Below are 22,705 nucleotides of genomic sequence, written 5' to 3'. Positions count from 1 at the left end.
TAATTGCATGAAACATTGGCACACACAGATTGGCTCTTAGCTGTGATCCTACAGTGGAGATGACAGGTGTAATACTGTGGTTTGCATGCTGCTTCCAGGCTGGAAATCATGGAGCAGATGGCTGTGTTACAGGAGACGTCGTATGAACAGCTCTACCGCTGGACCCAGAGTGAGTAGTAGACCACCCAGACAGGAGCAAAGCCTGCCCTGAGATGAAGCAGATTGTACTCCATGTACTGTGACCTCACTGTAATCAAGCTGAGACACACCTTGGTGCTTACCTCACTTCATCACTTTCATAGCCCGGGTGGCAGGAGTCACACTTCTAAAGCCTGACTCTTGAACTTTGTTGAGCGCCATGGAAATACACAGAAAATACAAAATAACCGATCAGATCTACAAGCCATGTGTTGCAAACTATGTATGCCAGAGGTCTGTGTACACGCACGCACACACGTCACCCATATAATCAGGAAGATAGATTGAACATTTTTACTTTTTTGGAGTGATATAACAAAAAACGATACGCCTTGCCTTCAAATGGGGAAAGAAAATCAATCATTGTGTCATAGAAATAAAAACGTATAAGCCTTTTGGATCCAATAACACATCGGAACATAATTGCAGCCCATTCTGGCGGAAATACTGGTTTTGGATCCCAGCTTCCTTTTCTTTGTGTAATTACAGTTCAGCGAGACTACAAGCGAATAGATACTTAAGTGCTTGTTGTAATTGTTATACATCAACTTAGCAGAAGGAGGGAAATTGGGGACTAGTTTCCTCTCCATTTCCCTTGCAATGTTGCATTTTATTCCATTTTAACCAAATCTTACAATTTAGCCAGGTAAATATTTAGTCAAGGTCAGGCGGATGGCGGGCCATCTGCGACAACTGGGACTCACCCAGTTGTGTGAATAGTGTAATGACACCGTACATGCAGAAAATGCACACACAATTTGTTTACTGCTGTAACCTTCTATGAAAGAAAAGCTCTAAGCTCACATATACAACTGCTGATTCTTTTCATACTAGATTCCAGCAAAAATATTGCTGCACTCACTGGGAGGAGACATCCGTGTGTCATTGTTAGTCAATGTTGCGGGCAAAGCGAGCTCTGTCTTCCAATCGAAAGTGCACTTAACATTTAAACATCTGACTGTGTCATAAGCGTTTTTTATACTTTGGCTATTCAAAAATAGCAGATGTATTTGCACTGCTATTTTTTAAAGTGTGAATATTTGTGCAAATCTTTGAATAGGTATATACAGCTCCATCTCAATTAATTAGAATATTGTGTAAAAGTTCATTCATTCCATAATATAATTCAAAAAGTGAAACTTTCATATATTCTCAACTCATTGTGCATAAAGTGAAGTATTTAAAACCTTTTTTTGTTTTAATCTTGATGATTATGGCATACAGCTCATGAAAATAATAAAATCACACCCGTGTGAAGTGAGTGGTGCAACTCCGTGTGGGGGTTCCCGGGGGGGGGGGGGGTTCCAGCAGACCCACAGGAACGCACCCAGGGTGCTGGCCCGATTCCGGCGAGCCGCCCCGCGCCCGAAACGGTTGAGAAATGACAGAGTTACCGTGTGGGGGTCCCTCTACTGTACCCTCTACTGTACTACTGTACTGGCACACCCAAAATCACCATCTATACAGTTAATATGTGCGTGTGTGTTTGTGTGTGTCTGTTAGGGTGCGCACAGATGGTGAAAAACAACAATGCTGTTTTCGTGCTCAGACGCACCCACCCACCCACCCACACACATAGCTCCGTAAGGGAGTGGTTACACCACTCAAAAAATCCTAGTATCTCAACAAATTAAAATATTTTACGAGACCACTAAAAATATATATTTTTTAAACGAGAAATGTCGACCATCATGAAAAGTATATTAATGTATGCAGTCAATACTTGGTCTGGGCTACATTTGAACAAATGATTTTGTCAATGGGGCGTGGCATGGAGGTGATCAGCCTGTGGCACTGTTCAGGTGTTATGGAAGCCCAGGTTTGTTTGATAACAGAAATAATAGCAGATAACAGATAATACAAAATACTTTGTATTGTTGACTGTTGAGTCTCATGTCTCACACCTTCCTCTTGACAATACAACCTAGATTCTCTGTGGGGGTCAGGCCAGTTGGCTGGTCAGTTAAGCACAGTAATCTCATGGTCAGTACACCAATTACTAGTAGTTTTGGCTCTGTGGGCAGGTGCCAAGTGCTGCCTGAAAAGGAAGATCACCATCAACATAAAGCCTGTCAATGTACGGTAGCAGGACATTAAGCAGGGGCCGCATGCGGGGTGGGTAGCACTGATGTATAAAGTCGCAATACCAACTTTGATGAGGCAGTATTGCTTTGTTTAAAACATATAAGATTTTCTTAATTTCCTGAAAAACAATTTGGATTTATGTGGTTTCTTCCCGACAGCAGAGATATATAACACTTTTAGTATATACTGTATTTAATATTATACTCACATAACATTACATGTTTAGTGCTGTCTACGGAGCCCCTGAATGGCCATGCATTCAAAATATATTTGATCTTGTCCAGACGAGATAATATCTTGTCCGGACGAGATAATATCTTGTCCGGACGAGATAATATCTTGTCCGGACGAGATATTATCTTGTCCGGACAAGATAAAATATATTTTGAATGCATGGCCATTCAGGGGCTCCGTAGCTGTCTATATGTTACCTGGAAAATAAAAATGTCCTTTTGGATTTGGGGAGAAGTATTTTCATGAGGGGGTACTGGGAAGTACTAAATATAAACAGAAAACGTGCACAGGGGTGAAATCAGCCCTCAACTGCTTACTGTACTAGGGGTTGGCCCATGCATCCAGCAGCCCAACCCAGTAGTCACTTTGAGTGGCACCGCGCAAAGCCTGTAAATAAAATGTAATCGAAAAATCTATGAATCGGTAGGCACTAGAGCCCGGCCCATGTACAGCACAGTGGTGTTGGCAGTTATAACGAGGCGGCAGTACAGTGGTGTTGGCAGTTTTAACGAGGCGGCAGTGAGTGGCTCAGGAGGTAGAGTGGCTGCTTGGGAAACGGAAGGTTAGTGATTCTTTAGCCCTTTGCAACCTGGCGTCCCTAATATATGAACATAAAAGGATTTCACGTTGTGAGCTTTCTACTTCCTTCATAACTGTTTGTGTCCCCATGCAGAGGACTGACCCAGGAGTATAACTGTATGTTTGTGTCCACTCCACTGTCCAGATGAATACAGAGGACTGACCCAGGAGTATAACTGTATGTTTGTGTCCACTCCACTGTCCAGATGAATGCAGAGGACTGACCCAGGAGTATAACTGTATGTTTGTGTCCACTCCACTGTCCAGATGAATGCAGAGGACTGACCCAGGAGTATAACTGTATGTTTGTGTCCACTCCACTGTCCAGATGAATGCAGAGGACTGACCCAGGAGTATAACTGTATGTTTGTGTCCACTCCACTGTCCAGATGAATGCAGAGGACTGACCCAGGAGTCGTGCGATATCAGCCCAGTGCTGAGTCAAGCTATGGAGGCTTTACAAGACCGACCTGTCCTTTACAAGTAACACCCATTTACTATACTTAACACTTAACACTAAACACCCTAAAGGCCTATTCATACTCCAGTTTTAGGTGATAAGCTACCGGTACTCACCTTTTCAGTGGTTAGTAAAAACAGAGAGATGTGGTGATAAGGTTATCACCTAAAACTGGAGTATGAATGGGCCTTAAATAAAAGGCTCACGTTTAACCTACTCACCGAGGTGGTTGGGAAAACTACAACATTACATGACGCCAGCAGTGGTGATAAGCAACTCACTGCTCACCCCAACACATCTCTCTGTTTTTACTAACCACCGAAAAGGTGAGTAGCTTATCACCTAAAACTGGAGTATGCGTGGGCCTTAACACTCAATACAGTACATCCTTTACACTTAAGCTGCGTTCAGACCTGAATATATATATTCGCCTCGGTTCGTCCAGTTTGTGCTGCACCAGGTCGCACCCGTTCGCGCTATTCTCGTCTTTGCATTGACTTGGTATGTAATTGCGCCACTCTAAACATCCAAGTCTGAACGCACCTTTAGACTGCGGGATTAAATAATCGTAATCCCCATTTGACTGCCGTTGTTTCCCATCGTTTGTTATCGAGTCGAAAAATATTCCACTGCCGCGATCCGAAACAGAGAACAGAGCAAGATGGATGCAGCCATTACGCACCATAGACTTTGCATTGTGCCTCGATTTCCCAGAAGCCTTGAGAATCGGTAACCGGTCCGCTCGCCCCTTTTCCAACTCACCCAAGCTTTTTTCCGCTGACCTCACGCCGACAGCTCGGTGCGGCGGTTCTTGTATTCTTTATTTTGTTTTACTGAGAATAAGGTTAGAAATACGTTTAGGGTTAGGCATAGTTTTACTGGGGTTAAGTTTAGGAATAGGGTTAGGTTTAGGCATCGTTTTACTGAGGTTGAGGTTAGGAATAAGGTTAGGTTTAACCGTTTAAGCATAATTTACTTAGATTACTTTAGGAATACCAGGCCGCGCTGTTCCGCCGGCTGTACGCCCGGGGCGAGTTGGTAAAGGGGCGAGCAGTCTCTTATTCTGAGAATCGAGCGTCAGGGTTTTTTTCCGGTCACGTGACCCAAGCGCGTGGCGTCACCGGGTTGTCCGACGGAAACCATGTATGTCAGGTTTAGCGTGTTCCGCAGGGAAAGTGTTAACTTACCCTTAACACTAACTACATCCTTAAGATAACCTTAACAGTGACTACATCCTTAAAGGTAGTGTAAGTGATATTGTTTCGTTAAAACAAAAAGTTTTTTGTTAAAAGGTTAAATCACTATATTCTGATAGTAATCATTGCTAGAGTGTTTGTTCAGTGACAGAGGTTACTGTCTCTCTTTAATAAACTGAAAAAACGTTTTCAGGTAGGTGACCAAATTTCAGCCAATCCGAGCCGAGAGTAGCTATTTATGAGCTTAATATTTTATAGTGTTCCAGTTCCAATTTTGTCTGCTCATTTCTTTGTGTCATCACTTACAATTCCACTTTAATATGTATCCTGGCTGTGTTCTCTATCCTGATTGGATAAAATTGGTATCCCAGTTTCAGTTTCTGTTCCTGAAAATGCATTTTCTGTTTAATAAAAATCTGGAGAGACATGGAGACTCATGTTACTGAACAAACACTATATAGCAATGAGTACTATCACAATATAGAGCTTTTTAACACTTAATTTAACCAAAGAAAATCACTTGCACTACCTTTAAGTTAACCTAACCCCAACACCCCCTGATTCTAATCCTAGCACCTTTAATAACAAGGGCCATTGAAACGTTTGTATTGTCTTTATCATCAGTGTACCATTGTTTTTTGCAGTTTGAGTACAAACATGTGGACATTGATTTATTTTGTGAATGTTTGTCTGTCCGTTTTATCACTCGAGTTGACATTCTGTTATAATCTAGTTCTTTTCAAGGGGAGGCCAAGCATTAACATTACATTTCACCTACATCTGTACTATCTTGTGCTATTTTCAGAACTCAAATCGCAACCTTTTGAGAACAACCTCACCACAATTCAGTATAAGAAAGACATACCAGTCATTTATATATTAGTAACTTTTCCATTTTGGGTAACACCTGCTTTGTGTTGCATAGCAACTTGCTCACAATGTGTCACAAATGCAACGGTTTGTGTGAGTTTGTAGATCGGCTACTTTTTAACCCATTTAGGCCTGAGGCCAATTCTAAAACAATTGCTTCTGAATCCTAAAAGTTTTCTGAAAACCTATGTTTCTATGTCAGTGGTGCTCAAGGACCCCCCATAATTATCTGTATTTGGCTGTGGACATATGACATTTTTTTGTTCCAGGGACCCCCCAGAAGCAAAGATTTGAGCTAAAAATGTTTGCTCTAAAAGAATATATACTGTATTCAAAGATTTGCACCACATTTTAACGATTTTTCAAAAATAGCAGATCTACAGCTTGTAGATTGTGATGCTGTATTTGCTGGGGACCTTCTGGAGCCCCTTCAAGGACCCCTGACGGTCTTTTGAGAACCACTGACTTTGAGTATTGCAGTCGCTGTACCGCACTGTTGTGACGAAAATAGAGTTGAGCCAGAAGGCAAAGCTCTCTGTCTACCGATAAATCTTCGTTCCAACTCTCACCTTTAGTCATAAAGTGTTAGTCATGACCGAAAGAATAAGGTCGGGAATTCAAGCGGCCGAAATGAGTTTTCTTTGATGGGTGGCTGGCATCTCCTTTAGAGATAGGGTGAGAAGTTCAGTCACGCGAGAGAGACTCGGAGTAGAGTCGCTGCTTCTTCGCCTGGAAAGGAGCCAGCTTAGGTGGTTCGAGCATCTGGTTAGGATGCCTCTCAGGTGCCTCCCTAGGGAGGTCCTCGAGGCACGTCCCACTGGGAGGAAACCCCAGGGCAGACCAAGGCGCAGTTGGAGGAAACACATCGACTCACTGGCCTTGGAACATCTCGGGATCCCCCAGGAGGAAGTCACTAATGTTGCTCTGGAGAGGGAAGTCTGGAGCTCTCTGGTGGAGCTGTTGCCCCCGCGACCCGAACGGCTAAGCGGTTGAATATGGATGGATGGATGGATGACTTAGAGTACAGTACAACAAGTGCAACTTAAAGAATGCTCTTCCTTTGTACGTGAAATACGAGATCAGACCCCAAGTGCGCTGCTCAGACGAGCACCACACCAGGGGACGTTATTAATCAGCATGAACAAATTGATGTGGTCCGTGGGACCATCTGATGTGAACATTTACGGCGGGGAATGTCCAATTATTGTGAGGGAAATTAACATTATCTCACCGTGAATGCTTATGAGGCAATTATTATGTGTTGGCTTGCAGCCAAATCATATTACTTCACCGATGTCTTAATGGAGCAGGGAATAAAGATGTAAACTTTGTTTGCACATCTACTAATATGTAATAATGTAACTAAATATGTAATTATGCACAGCTGTTTGTGTGTTGGATGTCCTGTGATTTGAATATTAGTATGCACATGTTGTTCCACAGGTGTTTCTTGAGGTTCCATAATTACCACAGAGTGCAGAGGGGACCAAGAGACCTTTATCCATTCAGATGCGAAACTCACTTAATAACTAATACGTACTAACTTATTTTTAGTACGTGAGTCAGGGACTCAGGGTCAGAGTAGGGACACGTGTTTTATTTTCTTTCTTTTCGCTTTGTGTTCATTTAAAGGTATCGGTAATCAATAAATTGTCTCCCGCTTCTTGTCATGGTCAGAAAGCAGCCAATAGGATGGCAGGGAGTGGACGAGGTAGGCAGCGATATGTGGAAACCAGCAGTGGTGTGAAGTAACTAAGTACATTTACTCAAGTACTGTACTTAAGTACACTTTTGAGGTATTTGTACTTTACTTGAAAATAGCCGATCTACAAGCTTGTGCATGTACCGGTAGATCTGCTATTTTCAACATATTTTTATACATGTGAAAACTTGAAATGGGACATTCTGCATAATGAGTACTTTCTACTTTTTGAAGTACATTTTGATGCCAATTATACTTTTGTACTTTCACTCAAGTACATTTTTGAATTCCGGACTTTTACCTGTAAAAGAGTATTTCTACATTGCAGTATTGATACTTCTATAAACAATAAACAATTGAGTACTTTTTCCACCACTGGAAAGAAGCGTTCTGTAATCTGGAGTCCACACGGCCTGCTGTTTAGTCTGACACTGAACTGTTGCCTCCGGCATGAAATCAAAACAACCCTTCTACGACTGTGGCTCAAGAGGTAGAGCAGGTCGTCCAATGATCCATGGGTCGGCGGTTCGAATCCCGGCTCCTCCTGTCTACATGTCGAAGTGTCCTTGGGCAAGACACTGAACCCCAAATTGCTCCCGATGTGCTGGTTGGTACCTTGCATGGCTTCCGCTGCAATCGGTGTATGAATGTGTGTGTGAATGGGTGAATGTAATGCACAATCTATGTAAAGCGCCTTGGATAAAGGCGCTATATAAATGCACCATTTACCATTTACCATTTATTTCCCTCCTGTCTTCCGTTTGACATGCTTACTTACTTTCTGACTTACTTACTACTTACTGTTTGACTTGACTGACCGCCGTCTTACTTGCATGCCATAAGGCAGTGGTTCTCAAACGCTTTCCTGTCAAGGACCCCCAAATTAATATGTATTTGGCCACAGACCCCCATCTAAAATGATTTGGTTCCAGGGGACCCCCGTACAAGGTGTTAACATTGTGTATGTGTGTCCCTGGGTCTGTCCCTGTGTCCGAGCACGGAAATATATATAGCCTTTGTTCACCACCAAGTGTCACTGTTGCACAGCCTAACACACAGACACACACAGGCCAGGGAGGAGGGACAGTACAGTACAGTACAGTACAGTACAGTACAGTACAGTACAGCACCACTCACTTAAGACAAGTCTGATTTTTCAAGAACATTTGAGTGTTAAACATTTCTTTTCCATGATTTTTTATTTTTTTTGGTGAAAATAGCCGATCTACAATCTCGCAAATGCGACATGGTTTTAGACAGCCTCATTACGATAGTTTTGCTCTGGCTTTCGCAGTTTGACTAATAATGAAACATTCCCGCAGCTGAATGTTCTTGTCTTTATGCATTCAGGTACACCCTGGATGAGTTTGGGACGGCGCGCAGATGCGCGGTGGTGCGAGGCTTCATTGACGCCCTCACCAGAGGAGGACCTGGAGGAACCCCACGCCCCATCGAGATGCACTCTCATGACCCAATGAGGTACTTCACTGTTCACATAGTTGCCTAAAACTAATAATGGGGAAAAACAAACAAAAAAAGATTTTAGTTAACTGAAATAACGATACAAATGAGCCTGGGGAATAAAAGAGCGATAACTAACTGAAACGCTATTACTGTATGTGCTTACAAAACGAATAAGAACTAACTACAATCATAGAGAAAGTATCTTTAGGATTTAGTCTTTGATCAAATAATTAAAATGGTTTCTAATCCCCTGACTAATCCATATTACAATAAAAAAACCTAAAACTAATAAGATACACTAAAACTAAGCCTTAAAAAATAAAATAAAATAAAAAAACAGCCATGTCACCTTGACACCAACACCTTTTAGAATTTATTTGTATTCATTTATTTATTTGATAGTCGTTAAATAAATAGTCACAAATAAATTGATCAAGAGAGCCCCCCCTGCTCGAACCGTTTGTGGGAATTTAATTAGAGGCGTGAATTCTTGGAAACGAGGCATCATTGACCATACAGAGTCAACGATCATCATGAGTGCACCTCCCCACCCTCTTCCTGCTCTCTGCCAAGAAGCCTAATGAGAGTTGTTCTCAGAATATCAGGCCCTGGGTGGAACAGCACGCATTCACCTGCATTTTTACAGCATCATCAGCCATTCTCAGAAGAACATCAGGTTCTCTTTCACCTCCCGACGGCCGAGGGCAAGGATACGCACATGCACACGCACGAGCACAGACACAAATGCATACCCGATGCAACACATGCACTCAGGTTCATGCATGTAGGCAAAACATAATATATGTTATAATAAACTATAAACTATTATAATAAACTACTGGTAGAAGTTATATGAATATTAGTCGATCCGCCATCTGACATGCCACCGCATTATAAATGACTGCCTGGACAATTATCCGGGAGTCTCACCTCATTAAAATGTCTAAAATAATGGTCCCACATCTTACTGAATTTATTCATGGAGCCACCCAGCAAGCATCTGATTCTTTCCAATTTGACATAGTTAAGTATATCCTTTATCCACAAAGTGTGTGATGGGGCACCTAAGCAATATCAAACGTCTAGCTAGTAGTGTAATGAAGGCTATAAAAGTTGTCTCCAAGGAAGAGAGCGACATTGTAGGGAAAATTACCCCAAATAGCGCCATAATTTATACGCCGTAATATGACGTTGCCGAAAATAACTAAGCTAACAAGTTAGAATAGATTGAACATCTGTTCTGTTCAGCCTCACCATTGTAGATCCATCCATCCATCCATCCATCTTCCGCTCTCAAAGGGCACCTACGGACGGCTGCAATTCGAAACTGGCCCCCGTAAAATCTGAATCCAGACTCCAGACTTCCCTCTCCAGAGCAACATTAGTGACTTCCTCCTAGGGGATCCCGAGACGTTCCAAGGCCAGTGAGTCGATGTGTTTCCTCCAACTGCGCCTTGGTCTGCCCCGGGGTCTCCTCCCAGTGGGACGTGCGTCGAGGACCTCCCTAGGGAGACACCCGAGAGGCATCCTAACCAGATGCCCGAACCACCTAAACTGGCTCCTTTCCAGGCGAAGGAGCAGCGGTTCTACTCCGAGTCTCTCTTGTGTGACTGAACTTCTCACCCTTCTATCTCTAAGGGTGAACTTAACAACACTCCTCTGAAACAGGTTGATGACTTTATTTGGGTTCATATATATCTTCTTCCCAAAATGACTTTCAAACTAGGAAGGGTATGGCCTGGTCAGCCTGCAATGACATGCATAAGATCTGGTCATCCCAGCTTAGTAAGATGTTAAAAGTAAAAAATATTTAGGACGACCGTTCAGCCGATTCTACTCTATGGCTCCGAGACATGGACACTTTCAAAGAAACTAGAGAAACGGTTAGATGGCACTTACACCCGCCTTCTAATGAGAGCACAAAATCTGTCTTGGAAGAGCCACCCATCGACTAATCTAATATACGGCAACCTTCCCCGTGTTTCTTCACTAGTCCGATCCAGAAGAACACAGTTTGCCGGCCACTGCTACAGAGCTGACAATGAGGTTATATCTTCCCTTCTTCTCTGGAGTCCTGCCTCAAACCAGACCAGAGGTAGAAAACTGTCGTTCCCTGATGTCATCGCTAGGGACACATGCATCAGTAAGCAGGAACTGGGGATGGCAATGAAGAACCGGGAAGTCTGGCATGGCATTGTGAAATCCATGATCTCGACCGCGGTCGAAAAAAGTCACCAGACCTGAATCGCCAGAAGAACATATTTCTAATGGCCGTGGCTAGCGATTCAGGGGCTGGAGCCAGGCTACAACAATTCATCCACAGAGCAGGATCACTTTAACCTGACTCCACCAGATGGGGCAGCAGAGAGTACACTGGGTTCCCCCCTCCTGCTCCCATCTGGGAACTCTCAGGCAGACTTGATGCCCGGCCACAAAACGGCCTGGCCAATCAGCGGCAGCTAGAGGCGGGATCAAGGCAGCACTGTGTATGCCTTGATCCACCCCAAAATATATAATGATTGTGAGGTGATCATCTTGTCAGTTCATGAATTATTGTTTGTTTTTCATATTTTCTAGGTATGTTGGGGACATGTTGGCCTGGCTGCACCAAGCCACAGCCTCTGAGAAGGAACACCTAGAGGCACTGCTCAAACAGGTCACCCTGCAAGGTACTGTCCCAAGTCTCCAACCCAAACACAAGCCATCTGAATAATGTGTTTTCTTGTGGAAAATGTTAAAATGTATTGAAATGGCCAATGCATGGTAAGAATAAAACATAATTCGCCTACACGTTGCAGCACACAGCCTTCATCAAGGCTTTTCATAATTTGAATAACTACGTAGAACGGTGCCTGTTGGAGCCTCTACAGCGGTGCCCGTTGGGCACTGGCCTACTTGGAACGATGCAAGTTGGAATTGCACCCAGATATTATGTCTGTGTCCCTTTTCTCCATATATGGACCCTGGGCAGGGGCCCTGTCCAGATGTCAGAACAGGCCAGCTTATGGAGTTATGTGTCAGGCATGCCCAAATGGAGTGCTGTGATGTCAGAACAGGCCAGATCCATATATGGACATGGGCAGGGCCCTGTCCAGAGCCCGGGCAGAGACCTTATGTGTCAGGCATGCCCAAATATGGAGTGCTGCTAGCTCCATATATGGGGCCCTGTGCACAAATGTGGTGGTGTGGAACACGTGTGTCGAATTTGAAGTCGATGGGGGGGACGGTTCCCGAGTTACGTGGAATACACACAGAGACTTGGTGCATTTATATGTTAATCTCTTTAACCCATTAAGACCTGAGGCCGATTCTACAAATGCCTTCTAAATACTAAACAGTTTTCGGTGGTTCTCAAGCAAAATTATATGAATTTAACCATGGACCCACATCTCAAAATATTTTGTTCCAGGAACCCCTATTTTAGTAAAAACAATATTTAAAAAATATGTATATATTCAATTGCACACATTTTCAAGATTTTTCAAAAAAATTGCAGATCTGCAAGCACATAGTGTGGCACAAAGTGATGCGCTATGAGCTTGTATATCTGCTAATTTAATATCTATAAGTATAAGATAATTGTTAAAGTGGTTAAAATGATTGAAAATAGCTTAAATAAAAAAAAACACAGTGCTCTTCCCGGTCTTAATGGGTACTTCGGCAAATAAAACGTAATAAAACGGTTGTAATAATGGTGATCACCTACTTACAACGTTGCATTTCATCTTTTGTCTGCTACAGTACATGTTGCGATCAAAAGTGTTGTTCATCTAAAAACAACAACACTGAACACTCATCTTCTGTCCAATTACAGGTGTGGAAGAGAACATGCAAGAAGTAGTGTGTCACATCACAGAGGGAGTCTGCAGGCCACTTAAAGTGAGAATGCTCTACAATTACATCCATCGGTTCCCAACATGTGGGTCGGGGCCCACTGGTGGGCCCTGGGGATATTGCGAGATGTGAACAAATGCTGTGTGGAGTGGTGGATGATCCTTTCTTTCACCCGGAAAATACATTTTGTAACCACGATAAGTTATTTATGGGCCATTGAATAAAGCTGATTTCGACCAAAAATGCAATCTGGGAAAAGAATCCGAGATATGCATTTTTGTACATCTGTTTACATTGAGGCGGATGGAGACGGAGTTTTCACTTCTGGTTAATTTCCGATTGTATCGTCAATTCGTCACCTAGCAACTTTTAACTATTCGTATGTTGACGAAGAGCGCCATCTATCGTAAACCACTGAAAAGACCATAGGACGTCATATCGCATTTTTGGCAGTCAAGCATTAGATTTGATGGGACGTAATATAAAAAATCTGCGAGTCAAACGGCCGTGCCATTCCTTTATTATTCTCTATTGAAAATACCATCATGGCGGAGCAAGAAGAGGAACAATACAGACTGGAGATAATTGCATGATAAAAAATGCTCTAACATGGAAGTGTATGCGAGCTGTTTTTTAGCGACCACGTGATTTCTTTGTTCCTGGTTACAAGAACAGTCAAACGGTGACTCACATCTTGCACATGTTCACAACACGTGTTGCAAGCTTGTAGATCGTATCTTTTCATTAGTTTCATCGAATGTGTCTTTTGGGTCTTGAGCTAACCACTGCTTTAGTCTATAAAGACACTTCTGTGTGCGTGCGTGCGTGCGTGCGTGCGTGCGTGCGTGCGTGCGTGCGCGTGTGTGTGTGTGTGTTTTTCAGGTCAGGATAGAGCAGGTGATTGTGGCTGAGCCGGGCGCTGTGCTTCTCTACAAGCTCTCCAACTTGCTCAAGTTCTACCACCACACCATCAGGTACCTTACATACACCACCCCTTGATTCTATAGTTCTACCACCACACCATCAGGTACCTTACATACACCACCCCTTGATTCTATAGTTCTACCACCACACCATCAGGTACCTTACATACACCACCCCTTGATTCTATAGTTCTACCACCACACCATCAGGTACCTTACATACACCACCCCTTGATTCTATAGTTCTACCACCACACCATCAGGTACCTTACATACACCACCCCTTGATTCTATAGTTCTACCACCACACCATCAGGTACCTTACACCACCCCTTGATTCTATAGTTCTACCACCACACCATCAGGTACCTTACATACACCACCCCTTGGTTCTATAGTTCTACCACCACACCATCAGGTACCTTACATACACCACCCCTTGATTCTATAGTTCTACCACCACACCATCAGCTACCACCCCTTGAAAGCTCTGTCCCTGATGATTCATTGGCAATACAAGTAACTGTGATTATTGGACCCCAATGACCTCAATGGAAACCACTTTTTTGGTGTAATCCTTTTAGATTAAGTGTTTGCCTATTCTCGTACTGTTTAGCATTTCTGTCTAGTAAAAATATTCAATCAATCAATCATAGTGGTTTTGTCATTGGAACATTAGAATCACACTGTATAAATAGAAAACCAAATTTCTGCTTGCTTACTAGGCTTTGTAAAAACACTTTTCACAGGGCAGATGTGACACATAACGTAAAGACCGCGTGAAATGGCCCTTTCGGTCATTTTGTGAAATGGCCTTTTCTGAGTTTTCTCCCTTTTCATTTTGTTTTGAAGTTTCATTCTAAACCAATCGAAACAGCAGATCCCATCCCTTCAGGCTATGGGACGCAGGAATCTCACTCACTGCAGTCGTGTGCAGCAGAGCTAGTGTTTGTTTAACCTGGGGAGCGAGTGACTGCCAGTGACTCATGTTTGTTGCTACGTTGCTTATTTCACATGGCATCAGCTTCCTTTTATAGCTATAGTTAGTATAGCTAGTTTTAAGTGGCTTTAAAATCATTCTATATAATCATCATCATTCTAATAATGAATCTTTTTTTCTTTTTTTCAGCATATATCTAAAACAATCCCTCAGTACATACACATGTCGTAATAATAATAATAATAATAATAATAGTAACAGTAATAGTCATAATAGTAATAATAATGACTAATAAACAAAAACACAATATAACATGCATAACAAATCAAAAACAGACACATCTGAGTTAGTTCTGAGTGGATTTTGTCCATCTCCATCCACTTTACACAGTATGATTCATTCATCCTTAAAGATGGAGTGCCGTGATTCAGGAAGAAACCAAAAATACACAGGGAAGACATATTTGAATGTTATAACCACACCTGGGGCTCTATTAGAGTAATGTTAACTCCATAGACACATCTTTAATAGTGCTCTTGCCGGAATGATGGTCTGACTCTGTCCCCACTGCTAATGGAATGCATCATAAGAGCTTGTGCTCTTATCAGCCAGATGCTCAAAAAAAGAAAAGAAAGCCTCGGCTTGCCAGCCTGTCCTTCAATTCTCTTCTCACAAAGACACTTCCATGCCAGGGACCCGCAACACAGAATACTGAAAAACTGTGCATTATAAAGGACTGGCACAGAAATGATCAAACATCAAGTGTTTGTGTCCTATATAGCACACACAACAAACAAACACTCAAGTCATTTTAAAATTCTGGTCCCCTGCCTAATCTAGTTGATTACCTCTGAAGCCTCTGGGCCTTATGTTACGAAAAAAAATTCAAATGTATAAAAGTCTTGAAAATATTTTCAAATGGCTGAAGTGGTTAATATGTTTTGTTTTGTAATAATCAAAATCTACAAAGTAACTAAACTCAGCAACAAAAGTGAAACTTAAAGGGATAGTTCAGATTTTTTGAACTTAAGTTGTATGAAATACTTGCCATTAATATAGTGGTTGCAACTGTATTAATTGATTGCCCGAGTCCCATGGTGGGAGTTCTGCTCTGGTTTTGGTCAATATTAAGTAGTTCCGGTCATTTTGTGGGGGGCACTGGGGCCACGCAGTAAAAGTAAATGAATCCACAAAACTAACGTAATTTGTATTGTTGACCTATTTCTAAAATATTAGCACGACTTTCGTTCAACTTTGACCCCTCTATCACATGGAACTATTTTTTGGGCGTAGTGATATGGACACAAAAAACATAGTTCTGTGTGATAGAGGGGTAAAAAAAGAACGGAAGTTGCACTAATATTTTAGAAATAGGTCAACAATACAAATGACGTTAGTTTTGTGGATTCATTTACTTTTACTGCGTGGCCCCCAGTGCCCCCCACAAAATGACCGGAACTACTTGATATTTCACCAAAACCAGAGCAGAACTCCCACCACAGGACTCGGGCAATCAATTAATACAGTTGCAACCACTATATTAATGGCAAGTATTTCATACAACTTAAGTTAAAAAAATCTGAACTATCCCTTTAACTTTGGTACATTATTTCTCCACTTCCCATTTGTATTGTGTGTATCATTTGTATCATTTGAATCGTTGATTAGTCACCTTTACAACGAGGTATAGCTTGTAAGGAGTGGGCGTTCGTGCAATGAGCAACACAGCTAAACGTGTAGGTTGTGCCTAATTTTGTTTTTGCCAATATGGCAAGTGGTTGGTATTCACCCTTGCTTTGAGTTGCTTAGTGGATTGAATGATTGCACCCTCACACAGTAGGAAAAAGACACATATTTACACTTTATTAATTTTACACTCAGTGTTAGGGAACTCAGTAGTGTCTGAAAGATCCATACGCAGCCACAACAGCTTGGTATGGTATGGGGCAGTATCTCTCTCACAGGCAAGACAGAACTTGTCATAATTGAAGGCAATCTCAATGCAGTGAGATATAGGGATGAGATTCTGGAACCAGTGGAGATCCCATATCTTCAGAATCTGGGACCTAACGTCACCCTCCAGAATGACAACGCTCGACCCCCCACAGAGCCAGTTTTATCACAGAGTACCTCCAGAATTTGGGAGTAGAGAGGATGGAAGCTGCCGTGACCAACAGAACCACGTTGGCTGACTAAATCTGGTTGAGGAATGGGATGCCAGAGCAAAATGTGGCTATAGGTTGGTGCATAACCAACATGAGGAGGTGCCAAGCTGTTGCGGCTGCATTTGGATCTTCCACCCGTTACTGAGTTCCATAACACTGAGTGTAACATTATGAAAGTAAAAATGGCCAATATGTGTAGTGTTTTCCTTATTACTGTGGGAGAGTGCAATCATCCAATCCACTAAGCAACTCAAACTCAAAGCAAGGGTGAATACCAACCACTTTGTCACATTTTTTGGAAGCGCTACACGTTTATCTTTGTTGCTCATTCCATGAATGCCTGATCCTTACATGCGATACCTCGTAAAGGTGACTAATCAATGCTTTAAATGCTTAAATACAATGCAAATTGGTATTATTAAAGTGGAGAAATAATGGACCAAAATTAGGTTAGAGTTTAGTAACTAAAGTGTTCAAATAAATGTAGTGGAGTGAAAGCACAATATTTAGATCTGAGATGTCGTGTAGTAGAAGTAAAACTATTGGAAACTGGAGATACTCAAGTACTATACTTAAGTAAAATTTTGAGGTATTTGTACTTTACTTAAGTAAATGTACCTCCACCACTCACTGTAAACCTAAGTGTGTGTGCATCCACCAATGCAGTTCCATCGTGGGGACCAGCGTGGGCTCATTGCTCATCACCATGGAGGAAATGCACATCCTCAGCAAGAAGATGTTCTTCAACAGCTTAAGCCTTCATGCAAGCAGACTCATGGACAAGGTACCGGAAAGAGCTCCCGCATTAATGCATTGTAGTAGTTGCCTGTTTTATATTTGCTTTTTTTTTATTTTAATTTTATTAACCCATTTGCCATCTCCCACACACGATGGGTGTTGGATGTCCAATGTGGTTTATTAAGATAGAAGAGAGAGTTCGCTGTGTTCTCCCAAACCACTTAAGGCCTATTTTCTAGTCTCCGGTGTGCTTTCAAATTTCCGTCTTTAATGACGTGCCCAGAATAGACATGCCATGGTCAATGTGGTTTAAAAATCACACCCGTGTGAAGTGAGGGGTGCTAATATATTAAAGTCTAACTCATGTTGATTAGTTGATGTAATGGTGATGTAAAACAAACGGTGCCAACACAAACATTAAATGCCAAAAGAGACAATATAACGACACATTATGACGTAAATATTCCCTTTATTGGCAAATGTCAATGCTAAAGACAAACATTAAACCTGTGTATAGGAGGGGATAACGCTCCTCAAAAAAGACTCTTAAACAAACATTACCCCTTATCCATTTGCCATTTTTACTATTTTGAAAAACCCTTTAAAATCTAACTATTAATGCACCAATTCTCTGTGTGTGTAATCCACGTAACGCGGGAACCGTTCCCCCCCACCGACTTCAAATTCGACACACACGTTCCACACCACCACAGGGGTGCACGTGCCCAGTGTCGAGTCGGTCGGACCCGCGGTTGTCCAGAACCGCCACAAAAAGACATCACAGCACTCCATATTTGGGCATGCCTGACACATAACTCCATAAGCTGGCCTGTTCTGACATCTGGACAGGGCCCCTGCCCAGGGACCATATATGGAGCTGGCTGCCATACCAACGGTAAGGGGGAGGACAATTACCACGGTAACAAAAATCCCATACCGCCCCAGCCCTAGCATCCAGTCCAGCCTATTTCAACTTGCATCGTCCCAAGTAGGCCAGTGTCCAACGGCACTGTAGAGGCTCCAACAGGCACCACTCTAGTATTTCAAATAGCCGATCTACAAGTGTCACAACGTGTCGATGTAGATCGGCTAGTTGGAACTATTTTAAATTGTTTTTAAAATTGTATGACGTAGTATGCAACATGACATCACGTGGGGTGCTGTTTTTTACGTCATTAAAAGTCCATAGCTGCCATATGACGTACTTTCCGAAAGCCAGACGTTGGGCTAGCACTCCTCAAAAATGATGATAATAATTATAAAAACTGTAAAATGACCGTATCGCTGCTGTCGGCTGTCCAAAAACAACAGCCACCGATGGTGCTTCCTCAAATTGTCATCCACATATACCAGCGCACGAGCTGCAGCCGGGAGGGGGGGGGGGGGGGGGGGAGTCTGGTCACTATACCCCAATCATTAGCACTACCAAGAATCTATGGCCTTAGCGGGGTGCTAATCAAATCCCAGGACCAGGAACACAGGTCCTCTCGTAATCATTCCTATTAGATGGCCAGAGGTAGCGGCCAGGGGCCCCAGTTCTCTGAGCCTAGTGAAATGAAAGTGTCTTTTCATTAGGGACAGAAAGGGAAGAAAATAAAAACAAAAGGCTATTCGCTGTCGTTAGTTGTTGGAGCCTGCATGTTTTTTGGTCTGACACAGCCCTCATTACAGGTAATTGTTAATGATCTGGAAATGTTATGAAGAGCATTTGTCCGCCTGAAGGATATAGATTACGCGGTTGGAGTGTTGTGTGTGTGCTGTGCCGCCGCTACCACACTCCCCCCACCTACGCTACCACACATTAGGTAGCGTAAAACCGGTGATTGTGCTTTCGTTGTCCAATACTCCTAAAGACACTGGAAAACCCAGGCTGTCCACTTGCATTATCTCCTTTTGACACAGAACATTGATTCAGAATCAGCATCAGCGTTATTGTCACATAACACATGACATCACTTCTTTACATTAATGGTGTAAATAAGTGGGTGAAATATTTTGTTTGTTTGTGTGCACTCTTTAATTTTGTAGTTTCCGTACGAAAAGAGAGGATAGCGTTAGAGTAAGAGCAGGAGAAAAGGAAACAAGAAAATACAAGACATAAACGGGTAAAATATTCCAAAAGATATACCGTACATACGCATAGTGTACGTACATAGTAGAAGGTATGTTCATGGTGCGGAGTATGCGGAACTGCCGTGTAAGCCTGTGCTGTGTGTGCCTCACTTCACCTCTGCGTTTTCAACCCAGCTTTTGCAGCTTCCGTTTCTCAAATCCACCATTAGTCACTCTAAAAGGTCTATTTCTCTTCAGAAGCGTGAATATTGTAACCTCGGCACAGCATAATATCAGAAATGCTCCGCAAAAGTCCACGCTCTGTTCAATCACCGCGGATGCAGGTGAGAATCAGCATCGCATGCAGGTGCATGTTCTTTAGAAACACCGTTTCCCAAAAAGTGAGAGAGGCTGTAGGGCCCAGGTCAGCTGGAGCTTCAAGGACAGGTCCTTGAAGCTCCAGCTGACCTGGGCCGTACAGCCTCTCTCACCCATACCCTGTCCTTTGTCCTGTCCTTGGCAGGTGGAGCTTCCCCCAGTTGACCCCTGCCGTACAGCCTCTCTCACCCATACCCTGTCCTTTGTCCTGTCCTTGGCAGGTGGAGCTTCCCCCAGCTGACCTGGGCCCCACAGCCTCTCTCACCCAGACCCTGTCCTTTGTCCTGTCCTTGGCAGGTGGAGCTTCCCCCAGCTGACCTGGGCCCTAAAGCCTCTCTCACCCAGACCCTGTCCTTTGTCCTGTCCTTGGCAGGTGGAGCTTCCCCCAGCTGCCCTGGGCCCCACAGCCTCTCTCACCCAGACCCTGTCCTTTGTCCTGTCCTTGGCAGGTGGAGCTTCCCCCAGCTGACCTGGGCCGTACAGCCTCTCTCACCCAGACCCTGTCCTTTGTCCTGTCCTTGAAGCTCCAGCTGACCTGGGCCCTAAAGCCTCTCTCACCCATACCCTGTCCTTTGTCCTGTCCTTGGCAGGTGGAGCTTCCCCCAGCTGACCTGGGCCCTACAGCCTCTCTCACCCAGACCCTGTACCTGCTCAGAGATGTGCTGGCCTCCCACGACTCCTCCGTGGTTCCCCTTGACGCGCGCCAAGCAGACTTTGCCCAGGTAAGTCCTCCCACTCCCTACTCAACAACACTCAACTTGAAGGTTGTCTCTCCCTTTCTCTTTCTCCCTCTTTCCTGACGTCTTCACTTGATACTATCGATAAAGGAAGAAAAGCCAAAAAAAAAATCATCTTAAAACTTGAAGGTTATCTAGAAATGGTAAACTGATTACACCAGATGGAGCGTTATTGAGTTCACAAGTTGATCATAATGCAGCCTCCACCGTGACTGGCGGTTGCGTCACTTTGTGACGTGTTGTACTGTAAGCTTGTAGATCAGCTGTTTCTGCTATTTTTGAGTGGTGTAAACCACTCCTACAACTGGCTTTGTTAGTGCAGAAAAAATGAGCATGGTTGCTATGTTCACCCTGTTCATCCGGGTGTGATTCCTACAACTGGCTTTGTTAGTGCAGAAAAAATGAGCATGGTTGCTATGTTCACCCTGTTCATCCGGGTGTGATTTCATTACGTCAGACATGATTTCATTACGTCAGACAGGCTATATAAGACCTTACACCACTCAGTTCACACGGGTGTGATTTTTATAAAATGTATTAAAAATGCCAGTAATTTCTTGGTATATTTCAGTCATTTGTCCTATCTGTCCCATGCACTTTTTTATTACGAGGCCTAAAAGGCACAATGTAATTCTATTCATAATGTTCCAATGCCAAAAATCGTCAACAATATTAGTATTCAACTTAATTACACCAGTAAGACGTCCTGAGGGCGAGAAACGACGCATCCGCCTGGGTGACGGCAGACTGCTGGGCGAGTGCTGGCGCTTTGGCATTGGGGGGGTCAGATCAACATATGGAATTAATTCTGTACTGGCCATATATGGAGTGTGTCTTGAGTGTACAGGGTTTGATGAGGTCAGAACAACATATGGAATGTCAGAATAGGTCGGCTCCATATATGGAGATCTAAGGGTGGCAGCGGGGGCAATGTCTTGAGTGTACAGGGTTTGATGAGGTCTGGCCATATATGGAGTGTGTCTTGAATGTACAGGGTCTGTCTTTGTGTCTCTCAGGTGTTGTCATGCATTCTGGACCCTCTGCTACAGCTGTGCACCGTCTCAGCCAGTCTGTCTGTCTGTGTGTCTCTCAGGTGTTGTCATGCATTCTGGACCCTCTGCTACAGCTGTGCACCGTCTCAGCCAGTCTGTCTGTCTGTGTGTCTCTCAGGTGTTGTCATGCATTCTGGACCCTCTGCTACAGCTGTGCACCGTCTCAGCCAGCAACCTGGGCACGGCGGACATGGCCACCTACATGGTGAACTCGCTGTACGTGATGAAGACCACGCTGGCTCTCTTCGAGTTCACCGACAAGAGGCTGGAAATGCTGGAGTTCCAGGTAATTATCATCACATATTAATACTGCTTTGTAGAAATTCTCTGTTTGAGGAGTAGAAAGTACTCATTATGCAGAATGTCCCATTTCACAAGTTTTCAAATGGCCGAAATATATATAGGGCTGAAGTGGGTAATGTATGTTTTTGTTTTATAACAATAATCAAAATCTACAAAGCAACTAGTAACTAACGTTTTCAAGTTATTTTAGTGGAGTAAAAGTACAATATTTGCCTCTGAGATGTAGAGGAGTAGAAGTAAAACATACTGAAAATTGGAAATGGAATTTACACCACGGCAAAGACACACGTTGCATATTTTAATCATGTATTTCGATTTTGGCGAATGCAAAAAATAAGAATTCTTGATGGGAAATCCTACATTGTCGGCACTTACATCCTACATTTTCAAGTATACGTTTAAGTCTCAAGTGATTTGCAAGAAGCAACTTGGAGATCAAGTTATTTAAATGAGAAAGAAATGAACCGCACGACAAACTTAATTCTGTGCTTATGGTATAACACAAAATGGCCTCCTCTTCAGTGGACAGATTTCTTTCTTTTTTTTCATTCAACCTTTTTCTTAGAAATGCATTGAGGGCAAGCCCTTATTTTCAATGATGCAGAGATTACAAAAGGCACAATAAAACAATGTCATAATATTGGAAATAAAAGAAAACAATAATAAGACATACAGTGAGTACATCTACGTCAGCAGTAATATGAGAAACGTACTGTAGCATTCACACAAAGAATCAATTATACAACACCAAGGGGTTTTGGGGGTTATTAGAAGTATTGTGGGCTTTACAACAGC

The 22,705-nt window shown here is 43.0% G+C and overlaps 1 protein-coding gene across 2 annotated transcripts in view; it reads left to right on the top strand.

Annotated features, from left to right (window-relative positions):
* cog6 (component of oligomeric golgi complex 6) overlaps window positions 1-22,705 on the top strand; it is a 59,344-nt gene that overhangs the window by 14,607 nt on the left and 22,032 nt on the right. For both annotated transcript variants that reach the window (XR_013791083.1, XM_079513579.1), the window contains exons 7-15: window positions 99-169; window positions 3,486-3,579; window positions 8,675-8,803; window positions 11,366-11,457; window positions 12,603-12,667; window positions 13,505-13,596; window positions 17,317-17,434; window positions 20,409-20,540; window positions 21,726-21,893. Coding sequence is in view for 1 of the 2 variants with exons in the window: in XM_079513579.1 (XP_079369705.1) it covers window positions 99-169; window positions 3,486-3,579; window positions 8,675-8,803; window positions 11,366-11,457; window positions 12,603-12,667; window positions 13,505-13,596; window positions 17,317-17,434; window positions 20,409-20,540; window positions 21,726-21,893 (961 nt within the window). In the remaining variant the exon portion in view is untranslated. The remainder of the gene's footprint in view (window positions 1-98; window positions 170-3,485; window positions 3,580-8,674; window positions 8,804-11,365; window positions 11,458-12,602; window positions 12,668-13,504; window positions 13,597-17,316; window positions 17,435-20,408; window positions 20,541-21,725; window positions 21,894-22,705) is intronic.

This window comes from Electrona antarctica (assembly GCF_951216825.1).
Source record: "Electrona antarctica genome assembly, chromosome: 11".
NCBI lineage: Eukaryota > Metazoa > Chordata > Actinopteri > Myctophiformes > Myctophidae > Electrona > Electrona antarctica.
The sequence above is the reverse complement of the archived record's forward strand: the minus strand, read 5'-3'. Positions and strand labels throughout refer to the sequence as shown.